This window comes from Polypterus senegalus, chromosome 8, assembly GCF_016835505.1.
Source record: "Polypterus senegalus isolate Bchr_013 chromosome 8, ASM1683550v1, whole genome shotgun sequence".
Lineage (NCBI taxonomy): Eukaryota > Metazoa > Chordata > Cladistia > Polypteriformes > Polypteridae > Polypterus > Polypterus senegalus.
The window spans coordinates 66,680,319-66,702,358 of NC_053161.1; the positions used below are offsets into that span (position 1 = coordinate 66,680,319).

Genomic DNA, 22,040 nt, shown 5'->3' on the forward strand with positions numbered 1-22,040 from the left:
CTAAGTTTTTTTGTGAAAATAAAGGAAAATAAAGCTGCAGTAGGTAGGTGGGGACAGAAACACACTATGTACCAACAGAATAACTTGTTGACTACTCACATTTCAAATTTGAAAAGAATACCTGTAAAAATGACATTTTTACACCAGTTTTTATGTGGGCATGTCCAGGTGCTTTTTAGAGGGACCATTATCCACATTTTGGAACGTATGGAAAAAGTGTAATAACTTTTGAATGCTTCAACCCACATATATCAATGAGGGCTCTACTGAAAGCTTACACCTAAAGGAATCTATATCTACACACAGTGTCACTCTATTAGTTATAAAAATAATAAAAACAATAAAAAATACATATTTCTATGTAAAAATAGTCAATACAAGTCTTATGGGCCAAAAATATATATATATATTTTATTTTTTACTGTTTTTTTATAAAATGCACACAAACTATATACATTTCTTTTACAAACTGTTACAACACAGCTCAGCGTTTTTCCATGTGCCACTTGATGGCAGCAATCACTAGCAGGCAGAAAGCACAAGGGCGTGTCACATGTCGCTCTCTGCCATTAGACGTCTCCTGGGCCGATTGATTACTTTCACGCCGCGTACATGCCTCTAATACTTTTAATCGAGAGTGTATTTACGTTTATCTGTACGTTTATTCATATTTAAAATGCGAAAAAACTTGGCGAAATCACAATAAACAACCACGCACCAAGTCTGCAGACTGGCACAAATGCCACCTTCGCGCAGCTCCAATCGTTATGTTTACAAGTTAGTATGGCAAGTTACATATCAAAATGCTCGGCTGCTCATTGGCTGTAAGTTTTGAGTGTCACTCACAGTGTCCAATCAAACTGGTAGATTCTACCAGGGTTTGGAGTTGTACGTCATCGTTCAGCTGTCTGTGATACTCGTTGGCTATACGAGGTGCCAGTCAACCCCAGACCCGTCGTAATTGGCCAACTTAGGTGTCAATCAGAAGATAACACTTCCGTGTAACATGCTGTAGCATGGTTATCGCCGACAGAAACAAATTACGTCTGATATGATCAATAGAAGTGAAAAAAAATTACGTAGCTAGTCTCAAGTTATGAAGCGTTTTCTGGAGTTTTTGTCCCTTTGAGGATATATCGTGTGTTTTGGACCTAATCGTTTTACTGGATTATATTCGCTGGAGCCTTACGGACAGAATGAGATCAATACTGCTCGGAAATATTGATGTTTGACTTGCAGGGGGTCTTCAAAGGTAGGGAAAGTCAACTCTTAAAAGTATGTACTTCTCTGTAAAAAAGGCTTTAGTGTCAGTGCTGTGGTTGTTGTGTGTCAAAATGGTTTATATCATCGGTAAGACGAGACTTTGAAGTTTCATTTGATGGGTAGTATGTCGAGATGCATGGCAGATGGGCATGCACACATGGCTGTAATGTTGTCAAAACGCTGTTATGTCCGGGGACCGGTACGTGTGCGCGTTAAGTTAAATAATAGCTGTTGGAAAACTCATTTCACAAGTCACATTTAAAGACATAACTTCACAAACAAAGGCAGGGAGTTGGTTCTCATCTCCTCTACAGACTTACTTTAATTACGCAAGATTTTTTTGTACATATTTGTCAGTGTCTGTATGGTTTGTTTGCTTTGAGTTTTTGTTCATGTAAATTACTTCTGGGTTCTGGACACCATATAAAATCTCTCGTTCTGTACAGAACATTCTGTAGCAACGCCAGGTGCCCCTGCATTTTCAAGTCACACACTCCATAAAAAATAATAGTGTAATGGGACTTCTCACTGCCCTCTCTCAACCTTGAGAAATTCTAGTATTTAAAATGAGCATCCTGTTGATTTACAGTTTTTTTCTATGACTTCATAAGAACTCTTCCTTGTGTGTCAATATCCCCTGCTTGTAATGAATAGGGTCACTCCCTTCCTTCCATTTGCAATGGCTTGAAAAGTTTTTAACTTTATCCTCCCTCCAAGTGACATTCAAAGGAAAGGCAATGTGACTTAATGGCTCTGTGAATTTATGATGATAAAAGCTGTAAAATATATGGTTGCTTACTACATTTTCACCACTTGTTCACTTGATAACCTCAAAGAAGGTGCTTAACCTGCCACAGCTAGAATTATAGAAACAGGGTAACAATTCTAATATTGGATAAAGGCATCACCCAATGAAATAAATGCTGAGTAAGGTTTTACATAACTACTCCAATGACAGACTAGTTTGTACATTTAATATAAAATAAAAGTAAAATTTGTGTTCCTAAAGGCACAAAGTTAGTGGGAAATATACAGTCATGTGAAAACATAAGTACACTCTATGGAAGTTGTTGACTTTTTCAACATATTTGACCAGGCAAACAGTAGATCTTAAAGCAAACAGCATCCACAGATAAAGGTGATATACTTGGAACAACTGACACATAAAATTGACATTGTGTATTTATTCTCACAATGCAGATTTGTTGCATGGAAAAAGTAAGCACACTCCTACATTTATGACCAGTTCAAATCTATAATTAGAATCAGGTGTTTCAGATTATGTACCAGTGATTAGAACCTACTTAGGGCTTTTACGGGTAGAGCCTATCTTATTTAAAACACAGATATCAAGGGTCTGGTGTTCTCTTTGCTAGTGACATAGTGTGGTGTCATCATGCCATGGCCTAGATTTCAATTCTCCAAGGTCTGGCTGGCCCAACAAATTACCCCAAAAGCTGAATGTTTGATACTAAAATTAGTCTTTAAAAACCCCGAAAGTGTATTGCATAAACTGCAGGTAACTTTTGCAAAAGTTAGTGTTAAAGTGCATGCATCTACAATTAGAGATTGTACAAATCTGAACTTCATGCAAGGTATTCCTGGAAAAAGTCTTTGCTTTCCAAAAAGAACATTAGAGCAAGTCCACAGTTTGCCATTAACCATGCCTTCTGAAGCAATGTGCTTTGGACAGATGAATCAAGGATAGAGTTGTTTGGACGCAATAACAGTAGACATGTTTGGCTCAAATCAAAGACAGATTTTAGGAGAACCATCTCATACCAACTATGAAGAATGGGCATGGAAATGTTATAGTTTGGGGCTTCTTAGATACCTCAGAGCCTTGTCATCTTGCACTTTTATGAGTCAATCATGAATTCTACATCATAGCAAAGTGTGCCTTAGGAGAATGTGAGGCAATCTGTCTAAATCTGAAGTTGAACTGAAAATGGCCCTTTCAGCACAATAATGATCCAACACACGCTAGCAAATCCACCAAGGAGTGGTTCAAAGAGAAAAAATGGAGGGTTATGACTGGCCTAGTCAAAGCCCTTATTTAAATCCTGTTGAAACGTTGTGAGGGTATTTGAAACAGGTAGTACATGAAAGAAAACCTACAAACATCTTGCAGCTGAAAGAATTTTGCATGAAGGAGTAGTCTAAAATTTTATCGAGTCAATGTCATAGACTGGTGGGCAGTAATGCATAGCACCTAAAAGACATAATTTTTGCAAAAGCGGGCAATACCAGCTTCTAAAGCCAAGGGTGGATTTATTCCTCCAGTAGACCATTACATGTGTTGAAATTCTTTTGAATAAATGAGTAAGAAGGTAATTTTTCCTTGTATTTTATTCATGTGTGTCACCTTTATCTGTTTGCCTGTTCAAATTGTGACAGGGCTTTGTCGTCCCCTTGAACCCTCAGACTATACGTCAGACACCAGGTAAAAGTCCAATAATAATATTTATTATTATAAATAAGTGCACAAAGCACCCTTCTCTCCACAATACTCATATAATTACACCAATACACTACCATAATTCTCAATAAACAATCCTCCACTCCCAGAAACGTTGCCACCCTTAATTCGGCCGGAGGTATACTCGCTTCCTGGTTCGCGTTACCCTCCAGCTGGGAGCCAATGAACACGCCCGCTGTCGGCACATACTCTGACGGGTCTCACGGCGGCTGCAGGGAATTGGAGTTCCTTTGGGAGGACCGGGCCGCCATCTTTGGCTGACTGCGATCCGCCTGTGTCAATTTGTCAGCGAATCGATCAGTCACTTCCCGGCCCTCCTTACCTTTTTGTGGATTTAGCGGTGCTTCACACGCCTACCCTTCGGAAAGTCCGAGCCTGTCTTTTCTAAGGAACAGTGATAAGCAGTAGGACGCGGACCTCCTCCTTCCCATAATGCTTTGGGTGGAGTCATGTGTGACATACGGAAGTCCTTCTGGCTCATCGGCTGGACTGAGAACGAACCCGGGTTTTTTGTCCGCGGGATTTTTTGTCCGCATCCCGCAGGACCTCCAGAGGATCTTCCTTGAGGTGTGTGCACGGAACAAAGTGGGTTATTTTAAAGATGTTAGTCACAGAATCCCCGGCACATACCTTGTGGTAGTCGTTCTTCTCCGAAGGCTTTTCCCGACTCGTGCAGCCGCTCTTCAGCTCATCCCGAGCGTCCTCTGTGACGAGCGTGGAACCTCCGCTGACGCTGTGGCTCTGTTTACCCTTTTTCTTCCCCATAATGGACTTGGAAAATATGGGTTCTGGCGATGTTGCTGTGTGACCTTACGTTGCTGTCTTCGGGTTCTCTGTCCCCAGAAAAGTTTTGTACAGGTCCTCTGCCAAAAGGACGGCCAAAGAATCCTGCCGACTATGCCACTGTGACAGATAGGGGGCGCTATCGCTCCCTTGATCCCTTGTCCAAGACGCCAGACACGTGGTAAAAGTCCAATAATAATATTTATTATGATAAATAAGTGCACAAAGCACCCTTCTCTCCACCATACTCATAAAATTACACCAATACACTACAATAATTCTCAATAAACAATCCTCCGCTCCCAGATGGGTTGCCACCCTTCCACCCAGCTCAGCTCGCCGTCTGGGAGCTCCCACAATCCTTTTATAATCCCTGACCCGGAAGTATTCCAATCCCCAGTCCATGTGATCTCATATTACTTCCGGGTCAGATCAAAAGTCCTTTTCTTCACCGCGGAAGCACGTCATTCCCCTTGTCCATGTGACTCGGATGTACTTCTGGGGCGTAAGGCAAATGATTGTCGTTCCTCCCTGCAGCGTCTCCTAGCAGACCCCATGGTATCCAGCATAAAGACTCCAATGTCAATGATGCCGTGCTGGTCTTCGGGGCATCTCCATACTGCAGGGTGGGGCTCCACCTAGCGGCGTGGGGGTATTGGCCGGGATGAACGGCCGGCCATACATCACAAAATATGTTGAAAAATCAGCAGTTTCCATGGGGTGTACTTGCTTTTTTACATGACTGTAATGCCTAATCGCAGCTCTCATAAAAACTATCTTTCTTTCCTTAATGTATATGTGAGGATAACTATAAATTATCCCGCTTGAATTAAGCGTTGAGTGTATATGTATGTGTGCCCTGCAATGAGTACAACCCCCATCTAAGACTAGATCTTACCTGAACTTGATTTTACTAGGATAGGCTACAGGTTCCATTAACCCTTGTTAGTTGAAAGTTGAAATAAATGGACAGAAAAGTATGGAAATGAAATTGGAACTTCAGATTGATGCCTTTGCACAAATTAGTTACTAAGAGTTACTAAATCTGTGTAAAATATATGATTAATTTACTTGTTATTTGTTAATTTGAATTGCCTGACCAAAGGAGATGATAGAAAATGAATAAATAGTATAGTAAATAGTAATAGTAAGAAAAAATAAATTACCATTCTCATAAGCCTGTTAGGAAATACTTTATCAACTGCATAAAAATCTTATATTAAAAATATATATTTATATATTTTAAATTCAAATAGAACAAGGTAGGTGGTGTTACAGAAAAGATTACATTTTTGTGAAAATAATATATGTATATAATTTTTATAATAAGCAGATTTTCTTTTTTAATCATGTACAACTGATGTACAACGGATGAAATGTTTTTTAGGGTGAGCCCAGAGTTATTTATGTTTCTTCAGACCAAGGAGACAACTTTAACCAAGCCCAGCTACCATCAGCAACAGATGAACAGGCAAGACCTATTTTTCTCATGAAATTGTGTGCATTGGCATGGATAAATAAAATTGAATGGAGTTAGAGGGCCTCTGTTTATCATGAATTGTCCAGACCTCAATCCATGGCACCTCTTTTTATTAATCTTTACATTTAACTGCATCAGCCTTTTTTGGGGGACTTTTATCAGGTGTGTAGTACTGTTTAATTATTTTTATTGAAGAGATTTACATTTGTTTACATTTTAAGTGTGTTAACCGTTACATTAACTTTTATTCTTGTGCCTGTTTTTAACTTTCTGATTATTTTTGGATGTTTACCTTTATGCTTCACCTTGCCACTTTTGTATAGACATAAATAAATATTTTCTTACTTGCTCATATGTGTGTGATTTTTGGTCATTTTCTATTATGAGGGCTTATGTCGCCATAATTGCCCATGCCATTTTAAATCATGACCTGGTGTGACACTACACCGTTTCATTCCTAACCCTTAGGGCTTGACTTTTGTTTTGGAAGATGATTTTGGAATTCCATACTGAACGGGGGATAATCTTTATTTTGTACTGAGAATTGTGTTCATATTCTTAGCATTATTTAAGGTCAAAGTAGGTGGGCTTATGACTCTGCCATAGGTCTATGTCGTTTCTTTGTCTATTCAAGATTTTTAAGATCAGGAAATTAAAGCACAGCCACTACATAAAGTGCATTGAGTTCAAAAAGCTGCGCGATATATGTCTGCCGTGTAGAAATGATATAGTTCTCTTGCCTCATCAGACATCCCCAGCATGCCCTGGAGTAGATAATCAAAGCATTATTTCTGCCTCAGCTCATTTTATGACTTTGAGAGAATCACTTAAACTGACTTTGCTCCAATTAAAAAAAAATATTTAAAACATGCATGGTGTTCTGATCCTGCAAGTCCCCTTGAATAAGGGTAATACCGGTTCAAAGAAAAAATAGTACTGGTTCAACTGGTTCACAGTTACTCTTAACAAGTAGAAGAGCACATCTAAATCTGATGTGACTTTAATGTTATGATTCTGACTTGATCTAAAGTAACATGCACTTTGCACGTGACTAATATGTTTTGCTCCAACTTGAAGAGTTTAGGTCTTCTATAGCCTTGTTAATAAATTAAGGTTCAGTTAAAAAATAGATTGACTAAAAGTGGCAGAGCTATGAAAGTTGCTATTATAGTGGTAGAAAAGATGTTAATTTCCCAGGTGAACCTTTAATATACTTGCCACTTAACATTAATGACTGTAGCAATTATAAGAGTAGTGAATACTTAATTTATTAATTCATTTTCATATGAACAACAGTGGACATTTTGCCAATCCATGGTCAGGCACATGCTCTACTATACCCACATAGTAATCTGGAACAAACTAACAGCACATCTAGATAAAGCTGAAGCCTTGACAGTTTGAAAATTAAGTAAGTGACATATCAGTACTATTGAAGCATTAGCTAACCAAGCCATCATGACTGACTGACTAATGTTCTCTTATTTATTATTTAAAATAAATAATTATATCAAAATAAAAACTAAATGGGAACAGAATAATATAAAGAGAAAGCTAAAGTAAAATACAAAGAACTAACAAAGAATTTGGGAATTAATATACAATTGTAAACCATTACCCAAGAAATGTTCACCAAATGCAAAAGAGAGAGTCAAAACTAAAAGAACCCTATCTCCAAAGTGTCTCAAGAAAGAAACAAACAGTACTGTTGTTAGATTCAATGTTTTGAACGAGAGACGAGCTTCAGGAAACCAGACAAGATTTTAAATTAGGTTATTTTTTGGGAATATTTATCAATATAAGACTTTTGAAAAATCAGAATACTGCTCCAGACTATAAAAACAGTGACCCTGTGTCTTTATATTCATCTCTGTTGAGTTTGTAGACTGCAGAGCATTATTCTAATGATGCCATCTTCATTATTACCATTGCTACATATAATACTGTAGTAGTATCTTCCAGTATGGTTCCTACTCAGTTTTACTGGATGGGCAATATTACAGGACCAGCAGTGAAAAAATATAGAAGCTAAACGTTTTTCTTGTTAAACACTGATTGATTCTTGTGCAGTTCATATTGTTGCATTTCTGTGTTTTCACAGAAGTTGACATGTTATTAAATGATTAATTCATTCATTCATATTCTGAAACTATTTGTTATCAGAATTAAGTGGAGAGTTGTAGTATCATACATATTTGTTTGTTAATAATGATTTTTTTAATTATATTTATAGTTTTACTCTGTGCTCCAAGCAGACGAAGAAATGATTTTCATGCATGTAGATGATGAAGGAGGTAAGTAAGCCGTTGTTACAAATATTAAGATCTCTAACATTGGCTCTTGTAGTTTGAGTGGCTCATTGTTAGTATATTTTAAACAATACCATGTGAGTAAAATGTAGAATTCATAATGAAAAATGATCTGGTAATATGTAAATGTACTCACTGTATGACTTGTTTGCCATGTTTATATATCCATTCATTATCCAACCTGCTATATCCTAACTGCAGGGTCATGGGGGGTCTGCTGGAGCCAATCCCAGCCAGCACAGGGTGCAAGGCAGGAAACAAACCCCGGGCAGGGCGCCAGCCCACCTCAGGGCACACACACACCCTCACACCAAGCACACACTAGGGACAATTTAGGATTGCTGATGCACCTCACCTGCATGTCTTTGGACTGTAGGAGAAAACCGGAGCACCTGGAGGAAACCCACGCAGACACAGGGAGAACATGCAATATCCACACAGGGAGGACCCGAGTCTCCTAACTGCGAGGGAGCAGCGCTACCACTGCGCCACCGTGCCGCCCCCATGTTTAACTTCTGGCTGTATATATTTAATTTGATTATTGTCTTTTATGTTACAGATTCTGACTTTGGTACAATTTATACATCAGATGATCGTGGTATACTGTACTCAAAGTCATTGGAACGACACATGTTTGCAAGAAATGGGAAAAATGACTTTACAAATGTCACTTCTTTACGAGGAGTTTATCTTACAAATGCTGTGGCTGAAGGTATGGTAGCTGAAAGTAACTGTATAATTGTGAGATGTTGTTCAATATTCATCAGCAAATCATTGTATTAGATCCATCCATCCATCCATTTTCGATATATTTTTAAATATAATCTTAAAGTGCTTTCAGGAAAAAAATCAGTATTAAAATAGAAAAGACATTTGGTTAAATCTGCTAAATAAAAGTATTTAAAGTATAAAATGAGAGTATGTACTCCCACATTCAAAACTTAAATACGTTTGTACTTTGAGATCCATGGAATACACCTGCAAAGAGAGCAAAGGTTGTGAGGTTTTTGCATATGAAAAACCAGGTTAGATCCTTGTATTTCTAAGTAGTTATTTATATTTGTGTATTTAGATGGAAACATTAAAACAGTCATAACATATGATAGAGGAGGAGAGTGGTCACCTTTAAAAAAACCAGTTGGAGTGGAATGTGCAGCTAACGAAGAAAAGGTTAGTATTGCATTATGTGTACAGTGATGGTTCCTGTGTTATGTAAATACCAATAAAAGTTTAGAAAATTTCCCCTTAACATTCACACTTGCTCACTTTGAAAACTAAACACAAGGAAAACAATATATCAGCCTTTTGTATCTGAGCATTTGTTTTTTTTTTTTCTTTAGTGTAATCTTCATATTCATGGCGAATACAGCAAGTATAAAAACTTGGTTCCAATGCTACCTTTGTCTGATCCAAGTGCAGTTGGTTTGATTATTGCTCATGGTAAGTTGGTGAGCCGAGGGAGTTAATAATGTAATGAGACTGATAATAATAACCTTAAATCATATTGTTTATATTTAAGGTAGTGTTGGGGCTTCTATTACATCTATTGGACCAGATGTTTATGTTTCTGATGATGGAGGCTACACGTGGTTAAAAGCACTGGAAGGCCCCCATCATTATGCACTTCTTGATTCTGGAGGTATCATTGTAGCTGTTGAGCAACGCAGAGAACTTCCAGTCAAAACAATGAAGTAAGGCTTTTGAAATTTTGCAGTAAAATTATTATTTTTTTTATTTTCATTAAACAGAAGACAAACTACATGCTGAAATCTAACATTGAATTTGTAATTCCTTTATGATTATAGGCATATTATAATCAATACCAGACTACTTTAATATTTTTGATGTACACTTTGATCCAATATTTTTTTGTATTGAAGGATTGTAAATATATTATGAAAACACTTCACATACCAAAGCTTTCAAAAAAATATGAAAGGTGATGGGTAGTTGATAATTTGCTAAGGTGGAGAGGAAAGCCAAAAAGCACATTGTTAAAATAAAACTCATTACAATCTCTGAAGGAAAAATAAGTTTATAAGTTGCTTCTTAATTGTTTTCTGAGTAATATAAAGGAAAAAGAAAAAAATTGTTTTTCATATCTGAGAATTATAAATAAACAATAAAAGTGTTAAGTGACTTTTAATTTGCTATTCACTGATAATAAAAAGTAGTATATTAATGTTACAGTTTACTACAATTATAATTATGTGTAGATCATCAGGAAGTGGTAATTAGCAAAAACTACATATATTCTGTACATCTTAAATTTTACTTTTTCAAAGTTCATTAATTAGTGTACCTTCTGAAATGTCATGGTCCCCAAAATTTCTGACTTGATAGCATTTAACATGATCGCTAAAAACTAAAAATTTTAATTGTTTGTCAGTTTCCCCTTGGGATTAATAAAGTATCTATCTATCTATCTATCTATCTATCTATCTATCTATCTATCTATCTATCTATCTATCTATCTATCGAGAAAACATATTTTTTCCCCATTTTGAAAGGGATGCTTATACAAGTTCTGAAAATTGATTCATGTTTATATATCATTAATTTTGTATTTTAGGTTTTCTACTGATGAAGGACAGTGCTGGAATTTATACAATTTTACAGATGAACCGATTTATTTTGCTGGCCTTGCTTCTGAACCTGGAACAAAAACAATGAATGTTAGCATATGGGGATATAGAGAAGTTGAATACAATAATTATGTGTGGGTGTCCATTACTGTCGACTTTGAGGAGCTGCTTTCAAGAGACTGTAAGTTATCAGCTCTCATAATAAAAGTACCTTTTCAAGGTTAATAAACAGTAGTTATAGTTTTGTTAAGTGTTATAGCTTTTATAATATACATTTAGGTGTTTCTAATATTTGGATAGCTTACAGTGGTTCACAAATCTTTTCTGTTTATGATGTTTTTTCAAGTTTGTTTGTTTTCAGTATTCAATATAGTAATAATACATCTATTTTTCTTTAATTTGTCCAAATATTAGTGTCATCCCCAGGAGCTTTCTTGTCTCACTGTGCAACCAAGATATTTTACCTTTCACTTCACTGTTCTGTAAAGTGTGACCAGGTTTAATACTTTAAAGTCAATGATTTTGATAAGGATCATGTAGCTTTCAACAGTTTTCATTGACTTGTTTAAGATACTTGATAATTTTTTTAACAGTTTTGTTTGTAGTTTCAACTTAATATGTAATTTGATCGAATTCGGTCTTAGCTGCCCCTTTTCCAAATTTTTAATTATTCTGTTTCCCTACCTGTGTTTGGATCTATCACTTACTGCTTTGTAAATATACAGTACTTTCAATAGACAGAAAACATGCTATAATGTGTGAAACAAAATGATGTTGTTGTTGCATTTGCCATTATGCAGTGAGTGTTGGCCAAGGTCCAATTTACAGGAGCACCAATTCTTGGCATATTTACATGTATCTGAGGCCTCTGTGAGAAGCTGTTAAGTCATAACATAGATGCAGAATTTAATCCTTCCACCTGAAGTTCTTATTGAAGAACTAATTTTCAAGAAATAGATTCAATAATTTTATTAATTCCTTGAATAATTTTGAATATTACATTTCAGTCATGTTTCTTGATAATCCAAATCTGGATAACATGAAAAGATTCAACTGTATCAATCTTCTTAATAATGCTGAATTTATAACACTTAAATACACAGACTTTACAATTTATTGGGTACATCCCTCCTTCACGCAAATTCTATGGTCCAATATGTCATATACCATGTGATAGCAGTGAGTGGTATAAATTATTCAGACCAGCATTTGTTAGGATTCATTTGAGTATTGGAATGGCTGAGTTTGAATGTGGCACAATAGTTGGTGCTAGATATGATTGGTTGTGACATTTTCCAAATGTCCGTTGTCATAGGTTTTTAATTATTAACTATCAACAGTCTATTCTTCTCTCTATTTCACTTTAATATAAGATGAGAAGTACCGTAAATCACGCTTTTCAACATCAGTAAAGAAATACAATTCATTTGTTAAAAATATTTTGCATTTGTTAAAAAGATTTTGCATTTCTTACATCATTCAGGTCAGGAGGATGACTATGTCAAGTGGTTAGCACATTCCACAGATAATGATGAAGAAACTTCAGCTGAGAATGGATGCATCCTTGGGTATAAAGAAACATATCAAAGGCTGAAGAAAAACTCTGTATGTAGAAATGGCAGGGATTACATTGTGGCAAAAGAACAGAGTAGTTGCCAGTGTACAAAGTTTGACTATTTGTGGTAAGTACAAAATGTGACAGTTTATTATTGTGCATAGGTCTTGGTTTATGAAGGGGTAAATAACACCAGTGACAATGATGCACCAGACAAAAATAATTAAGTAAACTGATGGAGAAAAAAATAATATAGTAGAAATATTATATTCAGTAGACTATGCATGAAGAAAAACACTGCTATAATAGTGGATAAAATCAATTTGTTTAAATATAGTAGAAAAAAATGACAAAATAAAAAGTGATATAATAATAAAATCAAAATATGTAGACATAGATAGGAGTGGTAACACAATAACTGCATAGAAACCAATGTAAAACAGTACAAAATAATTATTGATAACAGTGATATTGATGCAGCTTCAATTAAAAAAATAAATATTGTGTCAATCAAAAAGTACATGAATGAAACATGTACAATGAAGAAAAAAAAAATGAAAAAGAGCAAAACAATGTCCATAAAAATGTCAAAATAGTGAAAACCATAGAAAAATGTTGCAGAAAAATTGTACCCTCTCCAAATTAAATAAATATAACATATGGGCTAAGTGAAATGACCATTGGCTTTGTGTTACTGGTTTTAAGAGTTGTGTAAAGTTTTTAGAATCAGGTTTCATTAAATCTAGAAAGAGGCCAACAGGTTTCAGTGGCACAAGGCCCTCTTCTTCATAGCAGTGTAAAAAGATTTCTAAGTAAAATTGAAGAAATAATAAGAAAATGTATATAATATGGTAGAAATAGCAAAGGAAAGGTACAGTGAAAGCTAAATACCAGTTATATACATGACAAATGTATTACAGCCAGGATTCTATAAATGTTATTGAACTTGGAAAGAAGAACAACACTAAAAGAACAAAAAGGGCAAAATTTTAAATTAATTCAGAAATGAGACATAGTGAGTAACGTAAGAAATAGCAAATAAAGATAAAGAAATATAAAAGAAATAGTTTGGCTTGCCTATATTTTCCAAACTTAAATAAGGACAAAGATGTATGAATTATAGTAGTCTAGAACCAACTTTTAGATTAGGTGAGTGCAGTATCTTTATGGGTTTTTTTTTTTTTCCTCAGTAGTCTTCATTGACATTGCCAATAATGTCTAAGCATGAAATGTAATCTCTTTGAATGATAGAGATTCTTAGCGTACTTGGTACTGTAGACTTGCCATGCAACTATTATTGCAGTCCTTGTATTGGACAGTTGTTTTTTCTGAGCTTGAGAAGATTTGAAGATCCTTTATTTTTCAGTTTATTGATTTTATTTGAAGAAAACATTCCATACAGTCAAGTCAAACTTAACAAACCAGAATTCATCCCCCACCTGAGAGAAGATTTGAAGATTCTTGTTAAACCACACACTCTTATTATCAAGTATTATGCAAATTACATTTGAGGTAAAAAAAGAAAAAAATTATTTATTGATAGAAATGGGCTGGGCTGGGTTCAGGAATGTGCCCTAGTCCTTTCTTATACCAGCCTTTAACTCTTGCCCTCCTCTTACCTGTGTCTGTTGCACTTGTGGCCACTGGGGGCACATCATCTTCACAAATGTGAGACACAACTACCCCAGACACATTCCAGGCTTCAAATACAGGTAATTTATTTAACAACCAAAGTGTAACTTGTGCAAGTTTCTTCCCCTCCCTGCAATAAAGGTTTCCAACACCAGACAGTACAGTACAACACAGCACTTTCTTCACTGCTTTATTCTCTCCAATCCACTCCACTCCACTGAGGGAAGTGTTGTCCGTCTCCTCTCCCGACTCCAACTCTCTGGGCCAAGTGGACCGCTCTCTTTTACCTCCTGACCCGGGAGTACTCCTAGTGCTCACTTTGTTGCCACTGGGAAGCACTTCCAGGTCAGGCGGGACCACACCAGTCATGGTGCAGTTGATATCTGATGATTCCCTCTGTTGGCCTGTACAGAATCTGGCAGGGCAGCACCATAGAACCACAACTCCCATGTTGCCTTGCACGTATACATACTGGGGGGCCCATCAGATATGATGCTTCCACCCAATGTGCAGGGGGAGGCACAGCTCATGACAGGCAGTCACCCAATTTCCTGTGCTTCAATCTTCCCAAGCCCAATCGTTATGGCAGCTGGGACTCTATCCCCAGTGTAGTAGCTACAGTAATAATAATAATAATAATAATAATAACAATAATTCTTTGTCCTTCCGGGTCCATGTCCTGGAGCAGATTGGGAATATCACATCTACGGGCAAAGGAGCAGGGTCAGTTCTGGCTGGGATGCTCTTTCATCCCTGCAATACATATTGCATAGCAGTCATATGACAGGCAGGATTATACATTGGGGAGTGCTTGGAGTGTGCTTTGGCTTGAGCAGAGTGTGTGTGAGTATGTTCTTAACATAAAAAAGCCCATCTAGACCTCCTGAGTTTTATGGTTGATGTATGTATTGATTGTTGCTTATGACCATTGCTTTTTTTTGACTACGTTTTTGGATGTACACTTTTTTTGGATTTGGCCGCATATCTCTGTCTCTTCTTTATATGACCTCTCTTACCTGTATTTTTGGTTCTGATTTTGCTTTTTAAACTTTCTTAAATTAATAATTTTATTTATTTTTGAGTTCATATTGTTTGCTGTGTTATAAGCAGTGTCACAGTGTTGCACAGTGGTCCCCCTGCCATATTTTCTTAGATGGAGATCCAGCACTAAAAGGCCATGTTGTGTGTGCTCCAACCCCTGTTGGTAAAGCAAGCAGGTGTACACCTCACACATGGAAATTGCACAACCACACTCCATCCTGTTTCACCCACCATCAGATGGTTCTAACCCCGTCGTATCCTTTAAAGTTCTGAAGGACTCATGTGGCTGTAGGTTTTTAACCCAAGCAACATCTCCTTTTAGTTGAACTCCTACTGTAGTTAAACAAGCTGTTATTCCTGGTCTCTATGTTTTATATGAATGAACTTTATTTTTCTGCCTGTGCTTTTTGTCAGTGCAACATATACAGTAGGTAACCTCTATAAATTTGCAAACCTGAAACACCTGGGGCCTCATGCATAATGCCGTGCGTAAACTTTAAACTCTAACATGGCGTATGGACAAAAGCAGAAATGTGCTTATGCACAAAAAATCCAGATGCATAAATCTGTACGAACGTGAACTCCCACCTTCTTCCGCTACCTAAATCTCTGTCAGCATGAAAAGTAACTCACGTGCACGTGCCTGCTGTCCCGCCCCATCTCCTCCCAGAATTACGCCTCTTTAAATATGCAAATCATTATAAATAGCCCTTAAGCTCAGCGTTCTGTGAAAAGGCAATGGCAAAAGCACAGGGGGAATTTGAAGAATTTCAGCGAATACCAAGTGGAGGCAAGGGAAAACGAAAGCTCAAGTTCACAAAGTCGTACAGTGCCCAAAATAAAAAAGAAGATGTCAGATATCAAAGTCGCCGTGAAAAGGCGAGTCGTAGCTCACCGCCTGAGTGTCATATGAAAGCTTATTAGGGTACAGAGAAAAAAAAATAGGCACACAGTGGGGGGAAAAAAGCGCAAAATGTCAACTTTAATCTCTAAATTTCCACTTTAATCACATAGTTTATTTTGTCATTAAAGTAGAACATCATAAACTTAATTCAAAATCGTTTAATTTACTAGTTTCTCAAATCCTATCGTAACTAAAGTAGCACGTTAAATGTTTTGTTTTGTATTTGATCTTCTATGTGCTCTATGTGTGTGAAGTGTTTGCCGTATGAGAGCAGTTCAATAGACAGCATGGCTGAGGCAGTGTGTGCTTGATGCTGTATACCGATAATTTTGTTTCGATCAGCTGCTGTGATTCCCCACTCAGATACTGTGATATAAATACTCCGAGTGGTGTAGTGAGAGTAATATGGAAAAAGATGATCCACTGTGGCAACTCCTAAAGGGAACAGCTGAAAGAAGAAGAAGGTGCAGTGAGAGTAACAATGCTAAAGCATCTATTTTATTTAGAATAGTTTGACCATTCTGTGGACCATTATATTGTTACAGGTGTATTTATAAAGCCACGTCAGGGATGTGGATCTAAAAAAGAAAGGGAAACCACACTGGAACAGTAGCAATGCTTTGACGCTGGGTGCGCAGAACTTGCGTACGCCAGGGTATAAGCCACCGTGGAAATGTGCGTGGCTTTACGCCAAGTTTTGGTTTTATACATTGCGATTTGAGCGTGGAAACGTTCGTATGTAACATTTTTGTGCGTACACACCATTTATACATGAGGCCCCTGGTGTGCCTTAAGTAATTGGGTAGACTAGATAGACATACTAACATATTAGATAACAACCACTGCCTCTGATTCTTCAAACCATACAATGTTTCTTTCAGTGATTATGGTTATTTTCGCCAAGAAAATACATCTGATTGCATTGAAGATCCCAGCTTGAAAAATAAGGAGCTTGAATTTTGTTTCCAAGGAAATGAGGAGCAACTGAAAACAAGCGGGTAATGTCAATTTAAAAAATAGATTTTTCCTAGGTGAACAAAGCTGTAATTTTTTTAATGTGTTTTGTTACTTTAACAAAGAGAGCTAATACAGTGCCTGCACATCAAAATGTCACATTTAACAACACAGTGACAGATTATGGAAAATCTATTGATAGGTTTAAAATAATTAACTTGTTTATTGTGTAATAGGTCACTTAAATAATCTTTTTTGATAATTAGGAACTGTCCCATTGGGTGTTTCATACATGTTGTTAGGAATTGTTATTTTGTAGACCTGCTGGAAGTCTTTGTGACATTAAAATGAATGCTAAAATAGTTCTTACAGTGTTTTGGAAATTACATCATATTTACAAGAAGGTTTTTAGTAAAAGGAATGCAATTTTGAATAAACAAACTGGTGGGTAGTCTTTATCTTGCTTTCTATTAAAGGAATTATGTATGCAACAGTAAAGCACCTAAAGATACTTTTTTGTATGCCTTATTAAAAAGGGATTTTCTTAGAATTTTTTACTAGATGACAAAGCCTAAATACTGTGAAAGTGTTTCTTTAATAAATAATTTTAGGTAAAAAGTTTCATTCACTTCACTCTCCATCTAATTGCATTGATGATAGGGGAAACACACCAAGGTGGAGAAATTAGGGCACCTTGATCTCTTCAGGTACTTCTACAAAATTCCTTGGTGCTAGCTGGCCTTCTGAAACATACAATCTTTCCAAAAAATTCTCCAAATTCAAATTTCATGACCACAAGTGAGGCAAATAAAGAACTTAGATACCAACATAAGTTGTTCTCCAAATCTGGTAAACATGGTGTCCAACAGGATGAAGTGACATTTTAATTACAGTTCTGTCTATCAGATTTTTAAGCTTCACGTTTGGTGCCTTCTACTAACTGTTCAGGAAGGACTGTAAAAATTAATCTTTACCAATATTAGTGAACAAAATAAAGCTAAATCTACCACCCAAAATATATACTTGTACATGTCAATGAATCCAATTTAAAATGCCAACGCCTTCTGTTATAACTCCATGCAACCAACAAATTTAGGCTCACAACCATCCTCTTCAAAAGAACTTTCTTTTACCTATAGGACATAGCCCTGAACAAATGGTTCAGCACATTTTGCTCCAACAAGGAACATGGAAAGCTGGATTTAGAGTAGAGCACAACTTGCAGCAGTTTGGTCTTGTGCCACAATGTTCCAGCCTCAGAGAACTTGCCTTTGTACACCTGAAATATTAATTGATCATTAACTTTCCTAAAACTATGTTAGACTTGCAAGAGAGAATTATGGTGTGGGACCTCTAAAGACTGTAACTACACCTCACGGTGTGACAAAGCTGAAAGAACTGGATAATGGAAGGAAATCTGTGTACTTCCAAGTGTACAAGTGAAATTTAAAAAACATGAGGACAAAGTATTGCATCCAGATCCTGAAGAAACAAGGGCTGGACGTATTAATTATTACGAATGATTTGTGCTTAAGGTTTCTAAGATTAATAACATATTTAAATTAAGATTTAAGGTAAGCATCGTTATTAGCCCCTAATTTCTAGTCATATGAGCTACTTAAACAGCAGTGGCATATATATGTAGCTGTTTTAACTTCTTCAGTTTCTAAAGTAAATAGGAGAAGGTATCTTTAAAAGACTAAAAGCTGTGCTTAATTATTACTACAGCCGGTCTTGACTTGATGCCAAAGCCAAGTCCTCAAATTGTTTTCGTGACATCACAAACACAGATTCAGAAACATGCAAAAAACCCAAAAGGAAGGTATTTCTAATTGCAATACACTTCATGCATTTGAGAACTTTTAAATCAAAGATAAAGGTTAGTAAAGTTTAGTAAGTGCAATAGGATTACTGTCTGGATGGATAGTCTAAAGTTCCCCTATAACAAAATAGAAAGAGATCATTATTTTGGAAGCACTCCCAGCTGACTTAAAAGTTTTTGTGTTTGATCGTTTTATTAGGTTATTTATTAATGACATTTTCATATTTTTTAATAAGATGACAACATTCCATTTGTTTAACATAGATAAGCAAAAAATCAGCCTGTTATATACTAAATAGCTAATTGTGCATTAACAACATTTTTTGCATACATTCACTGTAAGTTTTGGAAACATATGCATGCAGATATTTCTATTTCATTCAAAAATCTTTCCACGTTTTACTACAGGGGCACTTGCTGTGTTATTTTGTCATAGAATGTAGTTTGGAGTACAGTCACTGTCTACTGATTGTGGCTATGATATATAGCATGAATCATCCATCCATCATCCAACCCACTATATCCTATCTAAATAAATAAATAAATGTTGATTTATTGATCTACAAGGCCATGGGGCTCTGCTGGAGCCAATCCCAGCCAACACCGGGCGCAAGGCAGGAAACAAACCCTGGGCAGGGCGCCAACCCACCGCAGGGCACACACTCACAATCACCCACACACCAGGGACAATTTAGGATCGTCAATGCACCTAACCTGCATGTCTTTGCACTGTGGGAGGAAACCGGAGTGGCTGGAGGAAACCCACGCAGAGAACATGCAAACTCCACGCAGGAAGGACCCGGGAAGTGAACCCGGGTCTCCTAACTGCAAGGCAGCAGCACTACCACTGCACCACCTTAGCATGAATCAAATATTTACAAATACAGGGCAGGTTGTTAGTTTTCTTAATTTTTTTTTGTGAGCCTCTGACATTTTGTATGACAGCATACATAACATTTTTAATGCAAAATGAGTTTCTTTAAATATAGACAGACAATACAACACCATCACAAACCTGCAAACATTGTTCTTGGGTTGTACAATCTCTTGAACATATTGTAAAGTTTTATGCAACAATTACTCTTTTAATTTTTTATGAATTTCCACTTTTTTGCCTTAGTTTAAATTTGTAAACTATTTTTATTAATGTTGATATTCTTTTCATTTATTAGGTACCGCAGAGTTCCTGGTGATAGATGTGAAGGTGGATTTAGTCCATTGCGCTCTGAGCAGAAACTTTCAAGTAAATGTGAAAAGGCACAGAAGTCAGTGAGTAAATGCTACTAATTGCAAAATCAAAGAAAATGTAATATCCTTGAATTAAAATTGACATATCCCTTTTTCCCTTTTGCAGAAAGATATGACAGTTGTGACTGTTGTAAGTGCTGTGATTTTGGTATTAGCGTTAGTTGGAGGAATTACCCTAATAATGAAAAAATATGTATGTGGTGGAAGGTAAGCAATGTGAACTAATTAAAGCCAATGTCTTTGGTTGTTGTGGGGAAATATGTAACTATTAATAAGAAGGTCTAGCACTGACAAGTATATTGTACTGAGAAATGTTTGAATCTGTTAGCATTACATTGTCATCATTTTTATGTTTATAATTTCAAATTTTATACCCTTGTCCTATTACACTTGTCCTTAAACAGACTAATGTTAAGTCTTTTGTAAGTTCCTTTGGATAAAAGCCTCTTCTAAGCAAATAAATGTAAATGTAAGTTTATAGCTAGGTCAGGTAAGAAACTGCCAAATTCAGTCATGAACAGTGAATATGACCTTGGCAATCAGTACATTAATGCAATAATTATGGTAGATTTAATTTTAATATCTAATATGAACCCCGTATCAATATTTTGTTCATCACATGACTTCCAAATCTCTTCAATCAGTACCTCTTGGTTTATGAAAGAATGTAAAACAATTTGGTATCACTTCAACTAAAGAAAGATTAGATTTGCTAAGCCAGGTTTCAGTAAAGAGACAGAGATCAGACTGTAGGTTTAATTTTGCCCTCTATTTTTTTGGTTATCAGTTGATTTATCTTTTGCAATGCCCAAGTGCTGGGGTTTTTATTAGACCTACTGAATAGGTGGACAGATACAGTCTATGATTTGTGATCACAGGGTTATGGCCTGGTTGGTGCCCTGATTTGTTAGCAGGTAATTTTGCTGATATTTTGAGATAATTCAAATGAAGACGGTCTCTGTTTAAAATCCAGACACTTCTCACACAATATCTTAATTATTTACAGAGGGTATACTTTTGTCTGCACATCAGGTGCTAACCAGCAGTTAAGAAAACATGGCCTGCTATAGATCACACTTTTTTTATATAGAATTTTGGCAAGGGGCCAGGCACAATTTTATCTTTGGTAGTAACAGAGCTGACGTTCTTCTTTAATACCTCAGGTTGCTTTAAATTATATCTTTAGTGCCAACATGTAGCAATAAGGTGGACACTTCATTATAGGCCAGAGTTCTATTTCGCCTTATTGTTGGAAACCTGATGCATAAAAATGAAAACAAATATAGTAGACTAAAAACTAAATGATGCATTCCTAACTATGGTGCACTTGCAGTTCACCCAGGCTTGCATTTTGCCTTGTGTTCAGTGCTTCTGGAATGATTATACTTCTTAATAACCCTATAATTAAATTAAACTTGTTTAGATGGTGAGAAGTACTTACAATGTAATTTAAGCTAGAGAGAATGTTGATTTAGAATGCATCTATGGTCATTATGCATACCTAGTAATGCATTATTCATTACCAGACTGTGCAGAAGGTTCCAGTCCTTTGTAAATTAGCATTTATGGAAACTCTTAGGTTGGTTCTGCCATAACAAACGTTTTGTGAAGTAAGATAACTTTTTACTAGCTTTTCAGGTTTTATTCTTTTGGAATATAGGTCATGGTTAATAAATGAACCAGTTTGCTAAATGTTTTTTTCTTGCTCCAGAATTTTTCCAGCTACTTTTTGTGGGTTTAACCTCAGGGAATATTAGTATTTTAGTTCTTTATATTTATAATGTAGTTATGAAACAGTGGAAATTATTTTATTGTTTAAATGCATCATTTTGCCATTCTGATACTTTAGCATTTTGTGACTGCATCCTAGTGTTGCAAGGTTGTGCTGCATCATTTGTAGGGCTTACTTCCCCGAAGGCACTATGCCTTGTGTCACATTTTTGTAGCATCTCGCCTTCAGGTTATTGTTTGGCTTTGAACCTAGA

At 36.3% G+C, this 22,040-nt stretch overlaps 1 protein-coding gene across 2 annotated transcripts in view; it reads left to right on the top strand.

Moving 5' to 3' along the window:
- Positions 1-22,040, top strand: part of LOC120534003 (sortilin-like) — a 129,441-nt gene that overhangs the window by 87,365 nt on the left and 20,036 nt on the right. For both annotated transcript variants that reach the window (XM_039761202.1, XM_039761204.1), the window contains 11 exons: positions 5,913-5,996; positions 8,239-8,299; positions 8,874-9,026; positions 9,387-9,484; positions 9,655-9,754; positions 9,834-10,005; positions 10,887-11,080; positions 12,383-12,581; positions 16,913-17,029; positions 19,980-20,076; positions 20,162-20,262. In XM_039761202.1, coding sequence (XP_039617136.1) covers positions 5,913-5,996; positions 8,239-8,299; positions 8,874-9,026; positions 9,387-9,484; positions 9,655-9,754; positions 9,834-10,005; positions 10,887-11,080; positions 12,383-12,581; positions 16,913-17,029; positions 19,980-20,076; positions 20,162-20,262 — 1,376 coding nt within the window. The remainder of the gene's footprint in view (positions 1-5,912; positions 5,997-8,238; positions 8,300-8,873; positions 9,027-9,386; positions 9,485-9,654; positions 9,755-9,833; positions 10,006-10,886; positions 11,081-12,382; positions 12,582-16,912; positions 17,030-19,979; positions 20,077-20,161; positions 20,263-22,040) is intronic.